Source organism: Cydia strobilella, chromosome 12 (assembly GCF_947568885.1).
Source record: "Cydia strobilella chromosome 12, ilCydStro3.1, whole genome shotgun sequence".
Classification (NCBI taxonomy): Eukaryota; Metazoa; Arthropoda; class Insecta; order Lepidoptera; family Tortricidae; genus Cydia; species Cydia strobilella.
The window spans coordinates 10,729,060-10,754,554 of NC_086052.1; the positions used below are offsets into that span (position 1 = coordinate 10,729,060).

A 25,495-nucleotide genomic window follows, 5' to 3' on the forward strand; every position below is an offset into this window, starting at 1 on the left:
CTTTTACTTACACGCGGTTTAACCTATACCTCAAACAACTACGATGCGTTCAGGTGAATGAGTTCTGTCAGCATTGTCATTGTCATGTCACTTTTTGACATTAGATAAAATATTTTGAATGCATCAATATAGCTTCAATGTTTTCCCTTTTGCTTTTATGGCTATGATTTTATTTTACTAAATAAAAGGAATATATTATCACGGCAACTTTAAAAGTACAATAAACAGAAAAACAATTGTTAACATGAGAGCTATATCAACTTGTAGTGAACATTAAACTGTGCACCTATAAGTAAACGTGTATCATTTTGTACAATTCTGATGTGGCCCAATCATGTTGAGCCCGTGACTTATCTATCAGCTAATTTCGTTTTGTAGTTTTTTCTTGTTAGCTTGTTTCGGTTATAAATTAAGTTCTTTGTGCAATAATGGCGTACCAAACTTTTCTTCAAGAGTATATGCTTATACCCCCGGTCACTAGAGCCTATACAACCGCTTGCGTTGTCACAAGTCTAGCAGTCGTAAGTATTTTTTTTTCAACCTTTAATCCATAATGCGTATTCAGTTTGAAATTATGAAACTTCTATATCAGGAACTACTTGTAATAATTAATTTTGTTTTCAGCAACTGGACCTAGTGTCTCCATTTCAACTATATTTCAACCCTATACTGATCCTCAGGAAGTACCAGCTATGGCGGCTGGTGACCACATTCCTCTTTTTTGGAAACTTAAATTTTAATTTCTTCTTCAATATGATATTTACATATAGATACTGTAGGATGCTAGAAGAAGGATCATTTAGAGGAAGAACAGCTGATTTTGTTGTTATGTTCGTGTTTGGAGGAGTACTGATGATTGTATCCTTTTTTACAAGTATTTTTATAGTTTGGTAAGAAATGCAGAATGAGGTAAAAAACTGGCCAAGTGCAAGTCAAACTCGCGCACGAAGGGTTCTGTACCTGTTGTATGGAAGCCATGGAAGCCCCACTTAAATATTTATTTTATTCTGTTTTTAGTATTTGTTGTTATAGCGGCAACAGAAATGCATCATCTGTGCAATTTCAACTGTCTAGCTATCACAGTTCATAAGATACAGCCTGGTGACAAACTGACAGACAGACAGCGGAGTCTTAGTGATAGGGTCCCGTTTTTACCCTTTGGGTACGGAACCCTAAAAATTGCAGTAATTTTCCTTTGGTTGTCAAGCACAATTTAGAAATAACCATATATTTCATATCATAATCATATCAATTTTGTATGTAACCTTAACTCTTTCTACAGTTGTGTGCCTTTTTCGTTAATCTATTATTTTTAGGACAGGCATTCACCATCATGATTGTGTATGTGTGGTCTCGTCGGAATGTATTTGTTCGGATGAACTTCTTTGGCCTTATGAATTTCCAGGTAAGTGTTTGCAACTTATGTTATAATTAGTACTTATTATCATGGATTGGTTAATATATCCAATATATTTGTTGACCGAGCAATTGTTGTCTTCTATTATTTAACCCCTTAACTTTTTTTTAAAACTAGTACCTCTACTTTACATAAGGGTCTTTCTAGGGTTTTTGACACTTTCCCCCTCCTTGTCACACTTGGTCACATTTGGCAAACCCCTCCGCTCCTGGTTTTTTGGCAGTTTTGTTTTCAACGAAATCAGCAAAACGAATTAGGTATTATTCATATTTTATCAAAATATTTTTCATAAAGGAAATATACCTAATTTAAAATTTTATAACACAAAACCGATTATGAAAGAAAATTAAATGAATAAAAACGATTATCGTTCCAAAAACTCGTTATTTAACTGTACAGCGAATAAATAAAAAAATTCGGTTAGGTACTGATGAAGTTAAAGTGACGTCGCAAAGTTTGTGACCCTTGTGGGGGAGGGGCCCTTGTCACAACAATCACAACGTCACATTTTCTTGACCCCCTCCCTCCCCCTAAACGTGTGATGTAATTAATGGATGACCCCTAAGAGTAACTTATTGCCAAAATTTTGAAAGTGGGGTTGTATCAAATAAACTTTGTTGAAATAAATATGTAGTTGTTACACAGTGCTACATTACAACAATGATAACCATATAAAAGAATAATAAGATTTGTAAAGTAGTGCAAAATATTGTGATAGCCAAATTGGCACTATTGGCAGGTGAAGTAGATGGCACTGTATTTAACCACTTTACTTGGTAACTAGGTTGGGTTACCAAGCGCTAATGTATCACAATCCAGTATCAAAAACATAGTCCATCTAAGTTAAGTCTCCACCATCACCTTTAACATGCCCATAAATATTATGAATAAGAATAAGAATGATTTATTGCAGTACTGTGTACATTTGTATGTTTATGGTAGTGTTACCAAATTGTTTTTCTCAAGGGACTATGATATGGGGTTCTTCAAAAAAGGAGTGCACAGGTATCTAAAGGGTCATCACCATTAACAGGCACTTTGGTTGTTTGTCACCAACATAGTTTACAAAAAAAAATGTAACGCTGGAGAAGTACATAACTTACACTAAATTGAATTAAAGCAGTTAAACTCGATTTAATTGGTCCCTGAAATTGTCTACTCGTCCTGTACAATTTTTTTTTCTGTCACATGGGATGTGAAAAATGCTCAGTAAAATAATCATGGATTTGAAACGTTGAAAAAATGTAGGTATATACGAAATAAAATGCGTGTGTACGGGACAGCGATTGAAATGCCCCTGTAGTTTATTTATTTTGATTTCATTCATAATGTGATTTATTTTCAGGCCCCGTACCTACCGTGGGTCCTACTCGGCTTCTCTGTACTGCTAGGGAACGCGATATCGGTAGATTTGGTCGGCATGGCCATTGGCCACATCTACTTCTTCTTGGAAGATGTACTGCCAAGGAAAAGGGGTGGACAGAAAATACTTAAAACGCCAAAATTCTTGTAAGTTACACTATTTTTTCTAAAACATAGTCGGAAATGGTCGCATTTTCGAATTTAAACTATCGTGACCCCCACATATCGTGAACAATTTTTGATTACATTTTAAATGTCACAGGAAGCTTTGTTTATCTCGAGTTACGTTGATGTTGTTACTATCCTTTAGTGTAAAGAAAAACAAAACTATATTGGCACACTTCTAGCTGAAATGAAATACTCAAAATACAATGATTTTAGATAAATATATCATTACACAACAATTTACTAAACTATAACATTTATTTTACTTCCAGGAAGAAACTCTTCGACCCAGCCTCCGAAGATCCGGACTACGAGCCCCTACCAGAGCTCGACAACATCCGGCCAGGCGGCTTCAACTGGCGTCGGAACCCTGAAGACGATGCCAACGCCAACCCCAACCCCAATGCCAACGCTAATGCCAATCAAAACCCTAATGCGGAAGGGGACGCCAGATAAGATCTCAAACTGTACAGTGTCATAGTCATGTTAGATGATTTATACAGATCTAGTGATAAAACCTTTCCCACAGGCCTGGGAACATGAAAATTGGGACTTTAAAATTAAAGTTCTCTTCTTTTTCTGTCACTCTAACCTAATTATGTATGTCTAGAAATAAACTATTTTGCTAAAATTATGCTTTATCAGCAAGTTTGGAAACGAATCAAATTATTTAATTAAATAGTTTGATATTTTTATTACAGTTTATGCTTTATATCAGATTACCCTAAGACATTCTTACTACATATGTATGATCAATGTAATTTTTTAAGGCGCCATTGGACGTGAGTAACGAAACAGAAACGAAATTTGCAAGGCAAAAAATCGTGCCCAGTAATAAAATCTTACAGGAGGCGAATGCTCTGAATGCCATTTCGTAAGGTACAGGCATTGATCATGGAGGGAAAGCGGCGTGAAAGAGCCAGGTGTTAAGAGTCACTTGTATTATTTCAGTACTTTCAAATTTTTTATGAGAAATGTATGTAGGTGACGGGAAATTGTTGTGCCCACTAATACAAATAAAAGTTTGGCTTCTTCATGCGACTTTCCTCCTACAGTGCCCGTCTTGAATGAGTTTTAAAAGCCCATCAACGTGCTCACTAGCGCCACTGCTAAATAATTGTGATTATTTAAATTTAGCGATATATATTTAAAATGGGGGGCCGCTATGTACTGTATTTCGTATTTAAGTACCTTTTGAATACATCACTAGTTTTTGTGTTGCTAGATTCGTCGATCTATGTACTCAAAACAAAAACGGCCGTTTTAACTTTGAACGCAAAGGTTGACGAATCCAGCAACGTAAAAACTATTATAATGTATTCAAAAGGTACTTAAATACAAAATACATACATACATACATAGCGGCCCCCCTTTTTAAAATATCTAATCGTTAAATTTAAATAATCACAATTATTTACCAGTGGCGCTAGTGAGCACGTTGATGGGCTCTTAAATAAAGATAATAGTTCTACAAATTGAAGACCAAAGCAGTTTAGGTTAAGCTTAATATGACAAAATTTTATTTACCTTGTTTTTAATTCTAACTTTTTTGTTCAGATTTAGATGTGTTCAGTTCATAAAAATACACAATATTTTTTTTCAAAAATTATGGTTTATACGTTAGCGTGTAGCTATTTAAGGCTTAAAGGGGACTGACTCAGTCCGCCGGACGATATCTGCCTGTCAGTTAAAACAAAAATTTGACAGTTCCGAACCACTGATAGGCCGATATCGTCCGGCGGACTGATAGCCAGTGGGGGCAGTGGACCCCTTTAGAACGCACTGCGATTAATTTCTTGCGGCTTCAGAACCACAAAAAGTGTAACGTACCTACGGCATGATGTTTCATAAGCGCACGTACTTGCAAGACTGAAACCGCAAGAAATTAGACATAAATTAATTATTGTGCGTTCTAAGCCTAATGCTTCGCAATAGTCGAGTAAAAGGTTATTTTTCAGTTTATTAAAACTTAAAACTATCAGCTTATACTTTAGTGCTTCCATTTTTGGGCCTATTGTTACTTTGTTTAAGGTATGTTATTTTAAATTTGTTGACAGCGCCATTGTGCCTTTTTTCGGGGTTTAGTTTTTTATTTAACCAAAAATAAATTATAATTTACAAATTTATTCAATAGCATGAGTATACAGTCAGTCTTAAATATATTACGACGTAGTTAAGGAAAAAAAAAACCCTATGAAGTCAAATTAGTAATCGGAATCCTTCAACTTAAATTGATCCTAGTAGCAAGGAATTACGGTTCAAATTGGAATGTTAAATAGTTGGGCTAGCTTCCCTAACCCTATGAATTTTTAAATTAGAACTCACTTTACCTTTTAGACTGGAGCTCCATTTGCGTTTACTTTGCTTGTTTAACCTAATTTAAATATTGCCTTCATTAACTTGAGTTTAAAGGTTTTATTTCGATTTACTATGAAATTTAATAAAAATGATCACCCGGTCAGTCCTAGGTTAATAGGAGTTATTTGCAATTTTAGTTGTCCACTTTCACTCAAACTGTACATAGAAAATAAAGTGTTGTTCCGTATAAAAAATATTAGCGAAACGACGCATTTGTAGACGGCGTAAATTTCTATCACTCGTTAGATTAATACGTAACGGCACATAGTATCAATGCCTGTCCTGTAAATATTTTGTATAATAAGAATGATAAGATAAATGTGTTTTGTATTCATTCAGTTGTGTAGGGTTTCATCAATGTGAGGATTTCTATGTTAATAAATGATGTGGCCCATTATTCGTTTTCATCTTATAATACATATCTGGAACCATTTTTAACCTTTTGGACGCCAAGAGCCACTAAATAGGTCGTGTGCTGTCGTGCCTGCCACGCCAGCGACCACTAAAGTGGTCACGGCGGACGCTGTCAAAGCAATTGTCCTGCTGACAGATAAGGTTTTTATTCGTTATTCACTAGTCAAGATATTATAAGGTTTTTATTCGTTATTCACTAGTCGAGATATTGGCGTGTAGGCCACGTCTTGATGGTTGAGGAAAAGCGTTCAAAAGGTACCGGTTTGTGTCTGTTTATTTTCCAACTGGTGCGAATAGACCGCGAGCCAGGCGCAAATTTCGTCAGTCATCGCCTCCCGGGCGAAAACTCGTATAGCGGTTAACGGCCAGGGCTTTAAATATCGTTAAAAAGTTGGTATCGTTACCACTGGGAGACAGATTTAACGTTAAACCATGTACCGTTACTTATACTTTAAATACCGTTAAAAAGTTGGTATCGTTACCACTGGGAGACAGATTTAACGTTAAATTGTAATTTACGTTAAACCATGTACCGTTACTTATACTACTCTTTACCGGTAAAAAATCGCACAAATACAGACAGTGTACGAAATGGCTAGCTGGCAGCAACGCCATTTCACCAGCGCCTCGCTAGTCGCTACGCGGTGCGCGCGCGCGTCTATCGGTAGCGCAGTGTGGCAACCTAACGAAGGGCGCCAAAACCCGATTTCGCTCTACCCTGATCAAGGACTCGGGCCGGCACTGAAACTAGCATTACTGATTAAAATAGTATTACTTTGGTAACGTTTTTATAATGTGAATTGGGTAACGTTAACAAGCCATGCAATAAAAAGTAAAATTACCGATAAAAGTAACGTTAACTAGGTAAAGTTATAATAATGTTATGTTATCAAGTAACGTTAAAATTTACTACCGGTATGTAGGTATTTTTATGATATTACCGTTACCTAACGTTACTTATAATGTGAATTTGGTAACGTTAACAAGCCCTGTTAACGGCTATGTATGATGAACCCTCGTGAACGTCGGCTGCCGCTCCGTTGGTGGGTTGAGGAATGGCAGCCACCGAAACGCGTAACACGGTCTTTCAACCGTGATACAACCGGCTGACGATTTGTTTTATTAACAATAGTATCTAAACTATCATCTGACAAAGTATCAAACGGGAGGCGATGACGCCGATAACTGAAAATAATTTTCTTTTGTAACACAATAATAATTTTGTTTTGAACATGTAAGTTCATGTGACCAGCTGACGGTCTTTACACAGCGATACAATCAGCTGACGATTTTGTTTATTCACAATAGCATCTAAACTATCATCTGACAAAGTATCAGGCGGGAGGCGATGACAAAAAAATTTAGACTATTTGCTGCCATTCCTCAACCCACCAACGGAGCGGCAGCTGACGTTCACAAGGGTTCATCATACATAGCCGTTAACCACTATACGAGTTTTCGCCCAGGAGGCGATTGGTCATGGAAATCTGTTCCTAGCCCGCGGTCTAGAATATGTACCTTTGTTTGGGATTGTTAGTTTCATTGTCAGCTAAGAATCCCTTTACGGCACATCGGATACAATCTTGATATTTTGTGTCAAAAACTAAACAAACTATACCAACTGATGAAATGCGCAGTTAAAGGGTTAAAGAGGTATTTCCCATTCGATATATGGATATTATGTACCGTATCTGCAGTACAGTTCCATAAGTCTCGTAAAATAGGTATTGAAGTAGAACTGTGTCAGTTTGAAAATTATAAAAAAAATATTGATGATATTATTTTCAAAATTGCTTTCTTGGGGTTGGATATGAGGATATCAAGTGGTGTCTCTATATTTGACCATCAGGCATGCAAAAAACAGTTAGTCTTAAGTCTAAATTAAAAAAATTGTGTAAAAATAAACTGAACAGAAATCAGTACCAAAGAATTAATGACAATAGTTACTATTAAGAATACTAGTTTTATAATATTTAATATCCGGATGTCAAACAATTAGAATTTATATAGTAAAAAAAAAAAAAATAGCCACAACCGAATACAGAACCTCCTCCTTCTATGAAATTGAAGTCGGTTAAAAACTAAGAATACAAATGTCGCAATATCAAAGTCAAATAATGAAAAAAAAAAATAGAAATTAAATATTCAAATAATCCGAGAGACAATAGTAGCATTTATCTGTTAAGAATGTCATCAATGCTCGTTTGAATTCAATTGTATCCTTATTTCGAAAATTCTTTTTGTTTTAATTAAAAAAAATGGCCGAAATGTAACGATGTGATATATTTTTAGAATCGTCTCAAAAAGCCCTTTCATATGATACCACACACAACAAAATAATTTTTTTTTCATACAAAAAAAAATGTTTTACCACTCCCCCCCCGGGAAATTTTTTTAGGAACTGCGGGTCAAAAATTTTGTTATGACCTCTAGTATGCGTGTGCCGAACGGCTAACCTGTACATCGATTTGCGGTATTTCTTTGTAATTGGGGTCGAGCGGCTTCCGCTACTACTTCGCTTGCTCGACTTCGCGCTCTGTTTGATCGCGGTCAACTTAACACACTCCTCCTCGCTTCGCTCGTCGTCGCACCTATCTTGCCTCTGCTACTTAAATTTACTGTTTACACATTTTTTATAACACAAAGTTTTGGATAGACATAATTTGTCAAGTAGTGGTTTTGCGATATAGTTATTTGAACAAACATTTTTTGAGTAAAGATATCTTTGGACAAAATAATTTTGTCCAGTCATTTATTTGACAAAAATAAATTAGAGCAAACATTTATAGTCCAAGTAAAACATTTGGGAAAAAAAAACCGTTGGTCTTATAAAAGTTGCTAAGTAACTCTGACGACCGGTCTGGCCTAGTGGGTAGTGACCCTGCCTGTGAAGCCGATGGTCCTGGGTTCGAATCCCGGTAAGGGCATTTATTTGTGTGATGAGCACAGATATTTGTTCCTGAGTCATGGGTGTTTTCTATGTATTTATGTATTTGTATATTATATATATCGTTGCCTGAGTACCCACAACACAAGCCTTCTTGAGCTTACTGTGGGACTTGGTCAATCTGTGTAAGAATGTCCTATAATATTTATTTATTTATTTATTTATTTAGTTAGGGAAATGATCATTTGTCGGATTGTAAGTTTGTCAAATGTTTAGGGAAAGATTGAGTTGACAAACGTGCAGTTGGTAAAGTTTGGTTGGGAAACGAAATTTGGTCAAAAAAAATTCGGTAAAATGAAGGGATCCCTACAATAACAGATAGATACAAAACATTGCTAAGATTGGCTGAATTTATGGTGTTATGGTGCTGATATTATGATCTCATTGACCTCATTGGCCGTATGACCGTCGAGCAACTTTTGTCTGTTCACATTATTTTATATTTAAAAGGATAGAAATATTTTTACTACATCTGAAGGTATTTTTTCGGTAGGGTAGGTATTAAAAAACTTTTAAATTTACAATATTTTATTTTTTCACACATTCGGATTATTCGGAATGAACATTTCAATTGGATTTGTGTAAAAACGAGTATGAAATTAAAATGGTTTTACAATTGATGTCACAACATGTACACGAATGAATTAAATAGCAACAATTAATCACATTTGCAACCAGAAGCCCTACAGAAGTCAATCGTCGGTGTCCCCTCAAATTGTTACTTATTACTTGAATTGACCTGTACATAAACATTCACATAACTCCATATAAAGAAAAAACACATTTTCACAGCTCACATAGTTTAATGATGTCGAGAAATTCTTTAGCAAAATTTCAAAATATTTACAAATGCAACTTGTTTCGTTTGCATCCGAGTTAATTATAATCAGAAATGAGGACTGGTAATACTTAATTTACAATGTACTAAACATATAAAGTAAAAAAAAAAAACAGAACCGATGGCTAACCTTTAAAATCTACAGTAATAACAACAAGGATCGTAAAACTATCTCAGTCTTCATTCAAACGTTAAAACATTCACTCATGATTCAGTGCTTTCGTTTCCCACGTCACGATGTGCTATCACAGGCATCAAACACAATAATCAAAATAAACGAATTATAAAAAGTGGTGAAAAATCTCGACAACATCGTTATCATTACCCCTCACTAACTGCATTGCTTGTTTTAAGCACACAAGATGAAACAATCAATTTTCTTTAGCGATCAAAGAAAATTACAGTTCCTTACACACACAACTCAATATCACCATAATGTGACTAGTGTTCAAGGCTGTCATTGTTTAAGTAGAGTCAACGAAATTTTACATAGTCATCAAGAAAAACATGTCACGGTTTGAGCCGGTTCAGCGATTTTCTACAGGATATCCAAATACAAGATAATTCTAAATTTTACCTAATCGGAGGATGTAAGAGTGGTTCAACTGCTTAGATAACATCATTAATAGATGTTACAATTAGATACAGATGTGCAAGTTAAGGAATGTTTCCAAAAAGTTGGAAAATTACTCGAATGTTTCAGGAACATTTCACAAGGGATAAAGAAAGTTACCATTTTGGAACTAGAAAGTTTCGCTCCCCGTACTAAATTATGAAGAGCTTCCGAAATTATTACATGTGGAAATTTCGTAACTTTGGAAACCGACGGCACAGTAGTTACAGTAGAAGCATAACAAGTGGGAATATATTGTGATAGAATAAGAAGTTTTAGGTTCATCCAAGCAATTAAACCGCACTGAAATCCACCCTATAATGCTGAATAGACATGCCTGCACAAATACGTCACTAAGTTTAGAACAATGTCGAATTTTTGGTGTCGTTGTTTAATATAACTAATATACCTACTAATTTCGTAATATAAGTTTTGAAAAGAACAAGTGCCTAAATCGAGTGAGGACATTTTCATAGGGCTACGATCGCCAGTAGCACCGTTATGTCGTCTGGTTTGCCCCCTGCAAAAGAAAATACAGATAATTAACAACAACACAACTATATTATGGGGAAAACCATTAGGTACCAACATTGTAAAATAAACTAAGTCTTAAACCAAAGCATTACGATATATGCAACAGATAGTATTCACAAAGTGGTTGATCAGAGACACATTCAAATTATTTAATATCACCGTAGATTTAATAGTGATTTTTTACAAATATATGTCTGCGGTCTGCAAAACTTTCCGCAGACTGCTTTTGAGAATAAATAAAATTAAAAAAAGCACACATAAAACTGTCAATTTTTTTTATTAAATCGATTTTAGTCGCCGTCTTATTGACCGATGGGCGGCACGGGTTGCATCACCAAAACAAAATAATGTCGCTTGTTGCACAGGCGTTACTGTTTAAAAGCGTCAGTTTCAAACACAAAAAACCGGCCAAATGCGAGTCGGACTCGCACACCGAGGGTTCCGTACTTTTTAGTATTTGTTGATATAGCGGCAACAGAAATACATCTGTGAAAATTTCAACTGTCTAGCTATCACGGTTCATGAGATACAGCCTGGTGACAGACAGACAGAGGGACAGCGGAGTCTTAGTAATAGGGTCCCGTTTTTACCCTTTGGGTACGGAACCCTAAAAACGACAGGTCTCCAAATTGGTTTGTAAGCGGAAGAAAAAAATTACAAAGTTTCCTAATACACAAAAGATTCTTTGACAAAAAATATGTAGTGATCTTGGCATGTATTTAACAGGCGAGCGCGGCGCATGCGGTCGCAGTTCTAACCTAACCTAACCCACTTATCTGAAAGCAATTCGGTTCTGTGAGGATCGCAGTTCTAACCTTACCTAACCCACTTTTCTTGTAGCACTTCGTTACTGTAAGGGTCGCAGTTCTAACCTACTTATCTGGTAGCATTTCGTTTCTGTGACGATCGCAGTTCTAACCTAACCTTACCAACTTCTCTAGTAGCATTTCTTTTCTGTAAGCGTGGCGCGTGACTGAATTGAGGATTGGGTCAGGCGAGCGCGGCGCCTGCGGTGCGGTGTACGGGGGATTGAGCGGAAGGGGCTAGTAATTTTGGCATCATTTTACTTTATTTGGTAATATGTATACATTGTTTGGTAATCATTGTGGTTTATTTAAGTGAAAATATCGCATTAATTTGCTCTTATTTGGTGATCATTAATTATATTTGGTGATCATTCATGATTTTTGGTGTGTGAATACAATTTAAAGTGCAGTCGTGATTTAAACAGGTGGTAGTTTTGTAATTTTAGACCTTATTTTTTTGGTGTTTAGTTTTTTTTTTGGTGAAAGCAATTTCTTTATTTAGGGTACCAGAGTATTTTTTGGTGGTCATTATATTTGGTGCCGTGTTTTGTAGGGTTCTCATGAACCCTAAAAATCATGAACCGAATTTCTCATGAACCGTGATAGCTAGACAGTTGAAATTTTCACAGATGATGTATTTCTGTTGCCGTTATAACAACAAATACTAAAAACAGAATAATATAAATATTTAAATGGAGCTCCCATACAACAAACGTGATTTTTTTGCTGTTTTTTCCGTAATGGTACGGAACCCTTCGTGCGCGAGTCCGCCTCGCACTTGGCCGGTTTTTCTGTCTAGCGCTCATTACGAAGAGCGATATGTGAAAATGAAAACCTTATGGACAGGTTCGTGGCCATCGGCGCAATGAAGTTAGCTGTAAAGTCTGGTGTGAAGACTGCTCACTGGAAGAAAAAATAATAGAAACACTCACCGATAGCGTCAATTCCATTCTGCCTAGCGCTCTTAGCGAAGGGCGACATGTAGCAGCCGTCAAAGGACAGATTTCTGGCCATCCACGCGATAGAGTTAGCCACAGCCTGCAGACGCGGCGAGTCGCCAGCGAGTGTTTTCGCCCGTCGCATCTCGGCGAGCAGCACTGGCTCGGGCACGTTGTCGAAAACGCCGTCGGTGGCGACTAGGATCACGTCGCCGCATTCTACGGCAAACTCTGATGTGTCCGCGGACTCTGGGCTGGAAATACAGACATTTCGTCATTTATTGTCCGTTAATGTTTTCTTTGGAGTCTTTTTGGAGACAAAATTTGTTAAAACTACAGGTCGCGGTATACCGTTGTCCTAGTCTAGAGATGCTGGCTATGGCGTTGACATCGCCGTTTGATATTTAACAATTTTAACACATATCAGTGAAAGAACATGGGTAAAAAACATATCGTACTAAAAAAAAACATTTGTGACGTTTTCAAGTAAAAGGTACCACATTGTCGCTTAACATAAGGACGAAATTTGGTAGTATCTTTATGCGAATAACCTGTCGAGAGCGTCCTTATGGTAAGCGACAAATTGGTACCTTTTACTTGAAGACGACACATTTGTTCATATGTATAGGTATATTTTTTATATTTTTCTACATTTTAATCTTTAGTTTTAATCGTGTGTCGATAGATGGCAAAATTTACTATGACAATAACCCTCTATATCTATACTATCTATTCTCTTTGCCTAAGACCGTGCAAAGTGCAGAAGTTTTTTTTTAAAGCGGACTCCGAACCTACTGACCTATCATTCCCCTCTTACGCTCATTAACTTAAAGATAACCGTATTGTTTGCTATGACTAGACTGACTATGACTACACCATATTATTTATTTTGTATGATGTACCTATATTATTTGCTATGGAAAGTTTTGCGGCTACTCATAAAATGTACATGTGTCTATTTACCTCGTCTATTCAGGGTGCCTCGCACTACGTTTACAAATCTACGAACTCGTGAATCATATGTTTCAATTCAGCTGCTATTTAATACCTTCCTATTATACCTGTTTATATTTATTGATATTAGGACATGCGAGAGTATAGGTCGTCACCTGTAAATCAGAGGTAAGAATAAATAGGACATTTATTGGCCCAGATTACAAGGCAATTTAGAAGAGTTAAAACCATCAGTGCCAAATTGAGCCTGACTCCCTCGACCGACACTAGGAAGAACTGGTGTAATCCACACGGTATAAAATGATAACCTGTTTGAACTACCTATTAGTCTGGCGGATACTGCAGTACAAATGCAAAATTAGCTTTTGGATAGCAGTCAGATTCACATAAATATGTAGGTGTACAATTGTATACCTTACATCATTGTAATAGCGGTGGAGATACATGTACTGTCATGTATAGTATGGTAAACAAAATTGGGCTCTTTTTTGATGCAGCGAAGTTTCAAATTCGTTAAAAGTAAACTTGTTTCCACAAACATACCTTCACATAAAATTTAGTCACGAGCTCGTTTACAGTTACATTGAATACAAAATGAATGAAGATTATCATTCCGAACTTCGCATCATCACTGAACGCATTTAGACTACCGCGCGCGCGCAAGAAAACCACGGGATGCAATTACAAGCACATGAGTGGAATTGGATAACACGTGGTCCCCCGTATGATGCATGCTATGAAAATCCTATCAGATGTAAACAAAACAAGTCACGGGATTATGTACATATTACATAAAATTTAAACTTATCACGTGAGTTCTGAACTGGCAAATGTCCAGGGAACTAAAAATTCTAATATTAGAAGTCGAAATACAACAACACGATTGTGGAATGAGCACATGACTTCTGATGCCGAATGCGAACATTTAGCTAATTGACAATGTTGGGTTTCTTTATCCTCTGAGACCAGAGATTGCTTACAATGTAGATGTTTTATCAATCGGCGCTTGTAGTTGTTTATCAATAAAAAAATCGGTTAGCTTGTCGACTGAAAAGTATTTACGCTGTAGTTGATCACAGGCATGTGTAAGATTGCGTTGCGTACAAAAATATACTAACAGATTAACAGATCTACCTTACAGATTGTACAATAATATCGCTTTCTTACCAAAGTACTAATCTATAGCAAAAAAATATAGATCAATTCTTCTGTTAGGTATATGCATAAAATAACGCCAATATAATATAACGCTACTCTAACAACGAGATTTTTTACTTGTTTCTGCCCTGCCGGCCTAGCCAAGGTGACAATCGCTATCGCTTCGATAACGAAACGCTTTGTGTCTCTCTATCACTCTTCCATATTAGTGCAACAGTGACAGTTGCGTTTCGATCGCTACGGAGCGTAAGCGATTGGCATGTTGGCTACGCGGCCTGTACCTACTAGCTTCTGGCCGAAACTTTTTCTGCGTATTAGAATCAGTATTTGCATAGCCTATATACCGTACATTAATGGTAAATTTAACCCCCTGTTCAAACACTTTTAATGGATGTTTCGTGTCTTTCCTCAGGATTCGAAATATCTCCATACCAAATTTCACCTTATACGGTTGAGCCGATGAGCGTGAAAAGGCGACAGACAGAATTACATTCGCATTTATTACCCTATCAAGTTGCATACGTCATTTTTGAGTTGAAGGAATTTCGATTTAAGATAATTTAAGATAATAATTAAGATAATAATTTTTTTTTAATTAATCAAATTCCAAATTTAAATGACGTTAATTGTCCGCGAGGCAGTTCCCGCCACTTCAACGGTTATATTATCTGTATTAAGTAAGGTTTGGGTTTTATCCAGAAGGGGTCCACACATTTATGATTTAATTTCTGTTTAATTTTTGTTCTTATAATTTTATTTCTTAATATTTTAAATGTATATGTTCTGACTACCTGTATATTCTTGTGTGGAATTAAGTTTAATAAAGCTTTTTTATTATTTTATTATTATTATAAGTTAGGTTTAGGCACTCGGATTATGGAGTGTGTCAGTGTAGGTAGGTCTTCCAAGGGTAGTGACTTATCCCCTGAATAATTAATTTTGTTTATATCAATCAATCCTCATAAGACACATTTATCAATGCTCGCGCAATGTATAACGGACGTTTTAGCACGCTCTTGCTTCTTCGTGTACAAATAGTTAGTACTTTCATGTTGGTCAGATTGTCTGAAAAATGACCTATAATGGCCGCCATTATGCTTGTTACTGAAGTTTGCTTAACCTTGTCGTGACATACCTACGATGCGAGGAAATATATATGAAGCGTGGGTAAACAAGGTAACAAAACCAACAAAACATTAGTGAGATTAAGAGCCCGTTATCGATTTTAGTCGCAAAAGTGTAAAATTGATAGATTTAGTCGCTGAAATTTTACACCTTTTGATACGTAATAGAAATAACAAGTTCTGGTTTCTATTAGCGTGTCTTCTCATCTTGCCATTTTAAAGATAATTTTTTTGAAAACAGACTCACTAAATTAGTAATGGTTATTTTTTTCTGATGGACGTTTACGTAAACGCGCGTAAAGCACTGATTTTGTCGCTCTTATTTGTAAATTTCGTAAAGTTTGGACGGCTAAAAATGGTAATTTTGTATTACACATATCCTGTACTCCACCTTTTACAGACTACATTTTTTTTATTGTGACTTTGAATTAGTGTAAATTAACGTTAGACGAAATCAATTTTCTCCAGAAATTATTTCTAAACAAGTGACAATTTCTCTGAAAATCGACTTTATTTCAATGTAATTTTGATACCTAAACAATCTACAACATTTGCTGAAACTATTCTTATGCATCAATTTGTATCATTTACCACCATAATTTTTTGATAATTTTTTAAAAACTGCCCCTTCTCTTCATATATTACCGGTGACGCACGCTCGCGACCTCATTATTAAAAGGTAAGATGAGAAGACGTGCTAATAGAAACCAATACTTGTTATTTAGATATTACGTAACAAAACGTGTATAATTTCAAAGACTAAATCTATCAATTTTTCATTTTAAAAACATATAAAAGATAAAATGATAAATACCTATTATAAAACCTATAAAAGATAAAATGATAAATGTAATGGTGCCCTCAGAGAATATGAAATATTTATTAGCACAATATATGACCTTCAAGAAAAGAGCGTATTCCCATCTTAAAGGCCGGCAACGCACTTACAACCCCTCTGGTGTTGCGGGTGTCCATGGGCGACGGTAATCGCTTACCATCAGGTGATCCGTCTGCTCGTTTGCCTCCTATTTCATTAAAAAAAAAAAACATTAAACATTGATTCATTTAGAATTTTAGATGAACAGAATTGTGCTAAAAGGTCTTCACTCAGCTTGATGTCCCGAAGTGAATCCTAGGACACACTAAGTGACGCTGATTTTCAGCGAAGCCTGATAAAACTAAAACTAGAACTAAAACTAACTAGGTAGCAGAAATAAGTTCAAAATGAAATAAGTAACAAAAACATAAGGATCAATATTCATACTAATCTTATAAACACGAAAGTGTATCTGTCTGTCTAACTGTATCTCTATCAGAGGCACAGAGGTTCCTTCTGTCACCCTTTAAGTACATAACCCTAAGAAAGTGTTAAATTAAAATAGATGCTTAGAGTTAGACCAAGCTAAGTTGGCAGCGATTTCGATAGACCAGATGGTGCAAGTGTTATTCCAATCATAATTTCATAGAAATTTGACGTTTAAAATAACACTAGCACAGTTTGGGCTATCAAAGTCGCTGCCAACTTAGCTTATTGTTGGTCTTTTTTTTTTGTTAGGAGGGAAAAATGCATTACGCATACCACCCGGGTGCGGGGGGTGACCCCAGTGGTTATGTGGGACTCCCGTCTGCCTAATGAGGCCCACGGTGTACCCACTAAAAAACCCCCATATGCCGCCTCGCCGCCCTATTGGTGGGGTTACAGGAACGCTTGCGCTTGTCATCCGCGACCCCACCGGCGGCAGCCGCCCACGAGCGCGGCTCCTTCGCAAATGCCCGAAGGCCCTTCACGCCAGGCGCGCCAGATGGTAAGACGCGCCTTCCTCCTCGGCTTTCATTCTGTATTGTAGCGGACTCCCCCGAGCCCGCCACAAGGAAGCCACGGGCGCCAGGAATTTCCCCGGCGCCCGGCGACAGATCAGGTCTATGGTTCTGCCGCAAAACTACAACTTGGCTGCAGAGGACAGGGAGAACGGCACATCGTAACACCGACACTCCTCTTCCTCTGCAGCCCCACCAACGCCGCTACAGCGGAACGGCCCCGCCAAGTTCGCAGGGGATAGGGAGAGTGGCGCATCGAAATACCATCACTCCTCTTCCCCTGCGATCCCACCTCGGCCGCCGAGAACGGCTTACCGCAATACCGACACTCTTCTTCCTCGACGGTCCACCTTCGGCGCATCACAAGCGGGCTTAACCAGCCCACTTGGAGCGTCCTCCTCGGGCCAGCCCGCGCCTCAAACAGGCCGGCCCTGGTTGCCCCTTCGCTTCATCGTGGGTGACCAAGTGGGTGACGGTTACTAAGCCCCTCCACCACGACAAGGTGAGCAACCCGTTGATTGTTGGTCTAACTCAAGGTAAGATAAGATCTAATATTGATACTGATCAATATTAGATTGAATTAAATGAAATAATATGCTTTATCATTATTTGTTAAAATATGCCCCGGTTCCATAATTAGATAACATTTTCGTGTTATCTGGCACAATTCCAAAACAACATATATGTAAATAGATAGATGCATTTCAAATTCCAATGATTAGGTATCCAAAACGTTATACCAAACGTAAACCATTTTAAGAACAAACAACTAGCTTAAAAGTTAAAACCTATAAAATAATAAATATTTGCTTTGCTGCATACCTATTGCTGGTTATATGTATAGTCACCTGAACCAATCTGAAAGTAGTAAATCTCTATACTTAGGTATGTTTTCGAACTGTTCTGAGAAACTTTGTGTCATAGTTTATAAATACTCGATGAGGTCGTTGACTTCTGCATGGTAATTTAAAAAAAATATTCATGTTATATTTAAATCTAATAATGTTTTTTTAAGTTTAAAAATGTTATGAAATATGTAATTAATTATATTAACGAACATATGTACATATATTTTTTTATAAATGTAAAATGTGACCTGTAAAATTTGCTTTTACCAATAAAGTTCTGTATTCTGTATAGTAGGTAAGTCGAATTCTAAGAAATTGATGCGACCAACCTAGCAGGATGATCGAGTAGTAAATTGATACGACCAACCTAGCAGGATAATCGGGTAGTAAATTGATACGACCAACCTAGCAGGATGATCGGGTAGTAAATTGATACGACCAACCTAGCAGGATAATCGGGTAGTAGATTGATACGACCAACCTAGCAGGATGATCGGGTAGTAAATTGGTTAATCGACTTAAATCTTGAATGTCAGATATTTTCACCTCATTCTTAATATAAAAATAGCCTTTGGCACCGTTTTCCTCATTTTTAGTTAAAAGGTAGGTACACGACTACACGGATTTGCGTAATGATTATTATTTATATATTCTCGTCTGATTTTTGCGTCAGAGAAAATTACAATATACTTAAAAAACTACATCAGCAACTGCTTTCCTTTGGCAAGACGTTTAGCATAGCCTATATTTAACTTTATTGCCATGCAAAGGAACCTACGTTCCCCGTGTACGTTCCTAATATGAATTTCCAAATATGGTCAGTCAGAACAACAAGTAGTAGCGGATAGAACAACGCGTCACTAGGGATAATATTAAATAAAACTTTAAAAAAAAACACATACGCTATATGCTAACAAAACTCACATTATGCCAAAAATGCCTTACAACACTTTGGATAATCTTCAGACTGTTGGTTCAATTTCTATCAAATATAGCTAAGATATAGCTAAGAAGTAAGAACCACCGCAATGAAACTCGATTTCTAGTAAAAAAACCGCATCGAAATCGTCCCATCCGTTGGAGAGCTACAATGCCACAGACAGACACACAGGCAGACATTACAGCACCCCTCTTTTTGCGTCGGGGACGCAGAAAGTTCACTCTCTAACAAAGCGCGTCTAAGCTGGCGCAAGCGCGAGCAGGCGTCCGTTCCGTAATAGCGGTGCGCGGCAACTACTACTGCTAGACACCAAAATTGGTGTTGGCCGCATGTATTTGTAGCGACGCGGCGAAATCGCGGAGTTAGCCACGCCTGTCGGGTGTTAAAAAAACATGACGTCGAGCGCGAGGGGACGGTTATTTCTTAGACAATCTTATACAATAAATACAACGTACAGTCACATTTCTACGCCACTTCGTACCTGAGATCGTCCTCTATCGTTATCGGCCTCTATGACTTGCCTACTCGAGCGTCACATGACAACGATGTATGAAAGTCGTTAGGGGTCTCATTGTCACTGACAAAGCACGCCAGTGTTCATAAGTTTACAAACGGATTTTTGTACGTTAATAGGATATATCCAAATGCTCCAAGCCTTGTGACTCGTCCGTACACAAAAAGAGATCGAGGTGTGCAAGATTTGTCTTTGACGTGTGTCATTTTCTATGTATTCGTGTCGTCATTACAGATTGGATTTTGTATGTAGTGAGTGAAAAGTGCGCCTGTGTGCACGTTTCCCCCCGCAAAAAATGGCAGAATGTTTTGTACGGTAAGATATCGCTTGGGCTCCTGACTTCCGACATGTCGGAAGCCGGTGTTGCTCGAAGCTTCAAGCATCCTAAGATCATAAGTTAGTAACTGAATTGTCAAACTTCAACTTTTGATAAGCATAATTATAGCATAATGTACGGAGCGGTACAGCGCCATCTATATATACTTTCAATTCGGTAATTTGACTAGTTTTGATTAGGAATCATTATGACTGTGATTGTTTGATTGCTGAAAGCGTATTCAGCCTCTCATTACGCAAATGATGATACAAAACCTTGACTGATTGTTTACACATTTATCTAATAACCTTTTGCTTTACTCCTAACAGCCATAATGATAACAACGCAGCGACATATTTAATTGATCTAATAGTCTCAAACGCATATGATAAATAACAATAATTATAATGTTTTGTTTTTATCATTTTAATATGCTATAAATGGTTATCCAGCATACGCAGGTCATTCATATAGTTCCTAGCCTTTATAAAAATAAAAGTTATTGATAGCATCATGCTCCCGAGTGATGTCAATTACGTCAATTATGCATTACATATAAATCTCCAAACATAGCAAGTGTGTAGAACAAACAGGTTATCTGAAATTCGGGCAAACCGTCAGGGGCCTAACATCGAAATAAGAAGGTCGCTATGTCAACGATTCGAGCGAAAAATATGCCAATAGACGTTCGAAGACGAATATAGGAATTAAATTTTTGCGGTATTAGGCCCCCAACAGGCCAGCAGGCGTACGATGGACGCTATTATCAAAGCATTATTGACAAAGCAGATGTCACTTTTATTTATACCCTCGCGATTGAAAGAGACAGACGCTGCTACCACATAGACAAACTACACAGATGTTGGATTGATCATTGACAGAGACCAATACTACAATACTACTTATATTATAAATGCTCTTTCTGCCTGTCTGTTTCTGTCCGCCTCACGCTTAAATCACTGAACTGATTAGATGAAATTTTGTATGGAGATAATTTGACTCCCGGGAATCCTATAGGAATAGGACAGTTTTCATCTCGGAATTCATTCTACGCAGACGAAGTCACGCAGTTTTCCATAGTTGTTGTTTATTAATTAGTTTTCCATGCTGTGGACCTTTTTTTAAACCTACTGAATTCAGACATTTTACTATCAAGTCTATTAACACCACATTCATCAAATAGGACAGGTAATCCGCATTAATGACGAAGCTTAAGATATGGTTTGCGTACATAATAAAATTATCGAAATGTTCAACAAAATGTAAAAAAAAAACATAAATCGTCATAAATCTCATAATAAAAGTGCAGCTTGAATGAATGATACTCGTACATGCCAATCGTCTGATGCATTAATGTATTGTTTACAGGGTTAAGTCATTAACTCATAAAATACAAGGGTAATTCTGCCGCATAAATTATTTTGCCCTTGGCTTGCATAGGTATAGGTACCTATATGTACATTTATCAATGTCATTTATGGAATGTCTTCACGATGCCGTGCGGTCGTCGTGCACGACTAATGGGTAAAAATAAAAAGCTATATTAAAATTATAGATGGTGCTGTTACAGATTCCATAAAATGTATATAGAAAGATAGACAGAGGCAGAAGATGGAAGGTCCTTAGCTATGTACAGAATCCATATATTCAGAAGGCTTTTCTTAGGCAAGTTAAAGGGAAATTACCTTTAATCCATAACCTTTCAATGCTAGGGATATTCGGAAAATGGTGGATTCCCATTTTGGAGAAATTCGGGTCGAAATAATGATTCCTTTTCGCAAAACGACTTACCGCCGCCAATTTTAGCCTTTTTATGAGCATCGTTGGCAATGTTATTTTGACAGTTGCCTTCCCCAATTCATTAAGCCATAGACGTTACCTGTCGCTGAGCACGTTCCTGTCGTGGCCCGGCGGTGGCAGGCTGAGCTGGTACGGCGTGTTCAAGTTGCTCGTGCGAGCAATGCACAAACCGCCCGGCTCGTATGACGAGTAAACAGTTGTGACAATATTACCTGTCGCTGAGCACGTTCCTGTCGTGGCCCGGCGGCGGCAGGCTGAGCTGGTATGGCGTGTTGAAGTAGTGCTGTTGCTCGTGCGAGCGATGCACGACGCGGCCGCCGCGTACGACCATGTAACCGCTGTCGCCGATGTTGGCCGCGCGCATCACGCTCTCCGTCCGATCCAGGATCATAACACAAGCTGTGCTGCTGCCTGTATCAACAAAAATAGTATCCGTCAATTTTTGTTTAAATAACTGTTACCCTGTATTCATACTCTTACTGTTCTGTATACAATTAAAAGTAAAGGGAAGGTTTCTTCTTTAGGGAAGAATGACCTCAAGTGAACAATACGGAAACTAATTTTAGGAAAAGCTACTTTGAGCCCCTACAGCCTAATGACAAAGAAGAAACCAATAAGATCTACCTGACACTAATCAGTCATAATGACAAATAGGCATGAGAATAAAGTGTAAACAAAGCATAAAAAAATGAATTGTTATTTTTAAAAAGAGTAACAGGTATTTGTGTCCATATACACTGTCATGCAAAAGTTAATTAACTGCTTAAAGTAGGAATTTAATTTCAATTTTTAACACTGTGTTTCATCAGTAAATAGTGATTCATTTAAACACAGACTTATTTGTTTATCTTTTGGAATATGTACGGGGGTGTGATGGCGTCGATTTCGCTGATCTGCGAACTCGACTCCACACTCGCGTTCGTGGCTTCGCGCCGCGATTCGCGCACGAGTGTGGAGGGGGCTTTACGTTCGCGGCTTAGCACCGTGATACGCGCATGAGTGTGGAGGGCCCTTAAGGTATGTTGCATATATATTTGCTGACTGTACAGACCTGGAAATGTTACAAGCCCAGCTATAGTCAGCAGCTGGGCTTGTAACATTTCCAGGTCTGGAACAAACATAAAAAAAAACATTGCACTTAAAGCACATTATGAGTTTGATAGGTAATCATTGACATAATCAATTGCACCTTTAGCAGATGTATGTGCACATTGCACATTACAAGGAAACATTTCTTAAGTGAATGTCAAACAAGTTTATTGCGCTTATTTTCCTTATAAAATGAATGAATTTAAACCTTCAATACTAGGTATATATACAGGTGTAGTATTGTAAAATTGAGTTTTTTAAACAGGAAGAATGACTAGTTAATGCTCATAAAATTAAGACACAATTGACATCAAAGATATGTTTACAACTTTAGACCTTACTCCATAAGGCAATAAATGTTTAAATAAGTTTCACATCCACCATCCAATGCATCTGTAATAAGCACTTTGTACCCACTTGAACTGGATGTTTAGTTAGTCCTCATGTTACTCATTTAATCATCAACTTGGACTTTGGACCCAATGTAAAACTTACCTAGTATAGGCTTCTTGTGTTCAAGTAGCTCATAGTATGACTTGGCTAGGAGGTCACCGGGCTCTGACAACTTGAAATGGCCCATTTGGACTAGTCTCTCGCATGTTTTCATTAAATAGGAGGAGAATTCCCCGGGATCAATTCCGTAAGCACGCCAGCCTCCCACTCCGTCTGCAACTCCTGCAAGAGTACAACAATAAAATAACCTATAAAATGTAATGTAATGAGCTCATGATGGTAATTTTAGTGCAATTAAGCTAAGACCTTGGAGTAAATAGCAACATTGTGCATGTCAAATCTAATATAACATGTCTATGCCATGGAGTTGTTCAGTTTTCAGATTATAGTTATGAATATAAAATATAGGTATATTGATTTAATTACAACAGCTAACCATGTTAGACAAAGCAAAATAGGCAAGATAATAAATACCAAGCTATTTTTTCTAGTTAAATTGACAATTCAATAGAAGAGTTAGGTGGAAAATAACACTTAAAATTGAATAAAAACAACAACAATATCAACTTACCAATAACGTCCGCATTGTTGAACTGGGTAGAGAACCATGCGTCGTCCCCAAATTGCCCTTTACGAGTTCTTCCACTGACAATGTCTTTGGGAAATCCACACACAACTGATACTAAATATGGATGTTTCTTGCTCGAAACGTTTAATTCAGCAGAGCTGGATAAGTTTGAAATCCCATTCCTTATAGCACGTGATAGCACTCTGCCTGTCCAGAAAATAGACTGCATCATTCATTTGCACTTTGACTCGTCATTCACAAACAAACATCTGGTATCAATGACACCATGATTATGAAGGGATATATGTAGAGATACGCAATAATAGTAGCACTACTCGATTTAAACACAAATAAAATAATTTATTTCCTATTACTAGTCTTGTGACCCAACAACCATAACCAACCACTCGACACACAGACTGAACTGAATGAATTTAGGTGCGTTGCGTGCGTCGCGATATTATGCTGGGGTACTGCGACCAGGGGGGGGACAGTCCCTTAGAGAGCCATTTATTCGAAAAAATAGCGTCATCTTTATTACTTAACTCGGAACTGGTTTTTTTATGTGGCATCCCCGCACCCATGTTGGCAACACTGTATCTGTTATTGACTTAAAAGTAAAACAATTTTGTTTCGTGCTCCTCTTTTTATATTTCAGCCATTTAAAATATTTTATTTCTATTACATTTGGGTCAATTTTTGAGTGGGCATTTTTTGCAAATTGAATGTGGGATAACACAATTGCTTATCAGTGTCCTTATGCTTGGCTAAGTTTACAATGCCGCATTGTTGTGCATTTGGATGTTCGAAGAAAGGTAAATTATTTTGTCTAGAATTACTACTACTAGACATTTTCTGTTGTTGAAATGTTGATATACTGCGATTCGAGATGTTAAAATGGTCACGCAGATGTTACACCATTTGAATTTATTTAAAAAAATAACTTATTTCAGGTGCGGTGCTGCACGTTTTTCCAAATCCAAACAAACACCCTGATCGATTTAAAGTTTGGGTTCAGCTTATTGGGGGCAAGTTGGGCACCCCATCAGATTATGAATTTTATAAAAAAAAGAGGATTTGCGATCTTCATTTTACCGAAGAACATAGGAATCGCTTTAAGCGATTAAATGCTATAGCAGTACCGACCCTATGTCTACTTGGTAAGTTTCTATTATGTATAACGTAAAAACACAATAATAACATTTTATAACCGCCACAGTATGCCTGACTGACTGTTTTCAAGCCTAAATCACTATACTGATTGTGCTAAAGTTGTACCAAAAAATAGCAGTTAAATTTAATAAATCTAATAATAATAAATAAATAATATAGGACATTATTAAGCGAGGTTTAGACTAGCAAGAACTTGCATGCAATTTACGTTACATTGCTGCCTACTAAGGTAAACTTCATTCAAAATGTTTATCAGATACCGCAATGTATTGAAAATTGCATGCAAGTTCTTGCTAGTCTAAACCTCACTTTACACAAATAATCCAAGTCCCGCAGTAAGCTCTATAA

At 37.2% G+C, this 25,495-nt stretch overlaps 2 protein-coding genes across 2 annotated transcripts; one reads left to right on the top strand and one right to left on the bottom strand.

Annotated features, from left to right (window-relative positions):
* The first annotated feature begins 120 nt into the window (after positions 1-120).
* On the top strand, positions 121-5,699 carry LOC134746109 (derlin-2). Its single transcript, XM_063680364.1, has 5 exons — positions 121-521; positions 625-858; positions 1,283-1,405; positions 2,763-2,926; positions 3,217-5,699. Exons 1-5 carry the CDS (start codon positions 429-431, stop codon positions 3,398-3,400), a joined length of 798 nt encoding a protein of 265 aa, XP_063536434.1. The 5' UTR covers positions 121-428; the 3' UTR covers positions 3,401-5,699.
* Positions 5,700-9,173: 3,474 nt separating this feature from the next.
* Positions 9,174-24,410, bottom strand: LOC134746104 (protein phosphatase PTC7 homolog). Its single transcript, XM_063680355.1, has 5 exons — positions 23,978-24,410; positions 23,449-23,628; positions 22,077-22,275; positions 12,387-12,646; positions 9,174-10,634 (listed from the first exon to the last, which is right to left on the bottom strand). The coding sequence occupies exons 1-5, from the start codon at positions 24,204-24,206 to the stop codon at positions 10,585-10,587; spliced, it is 918 nt and encodes a 305-aa protein (XP_063536425.1). The 5' UTR covers positions 24,207-24,410; the 3' UTR covers positions 9,174-10,584.
* Positions 24,411-25,495: the final 1,085 nt, after the last annotated feature.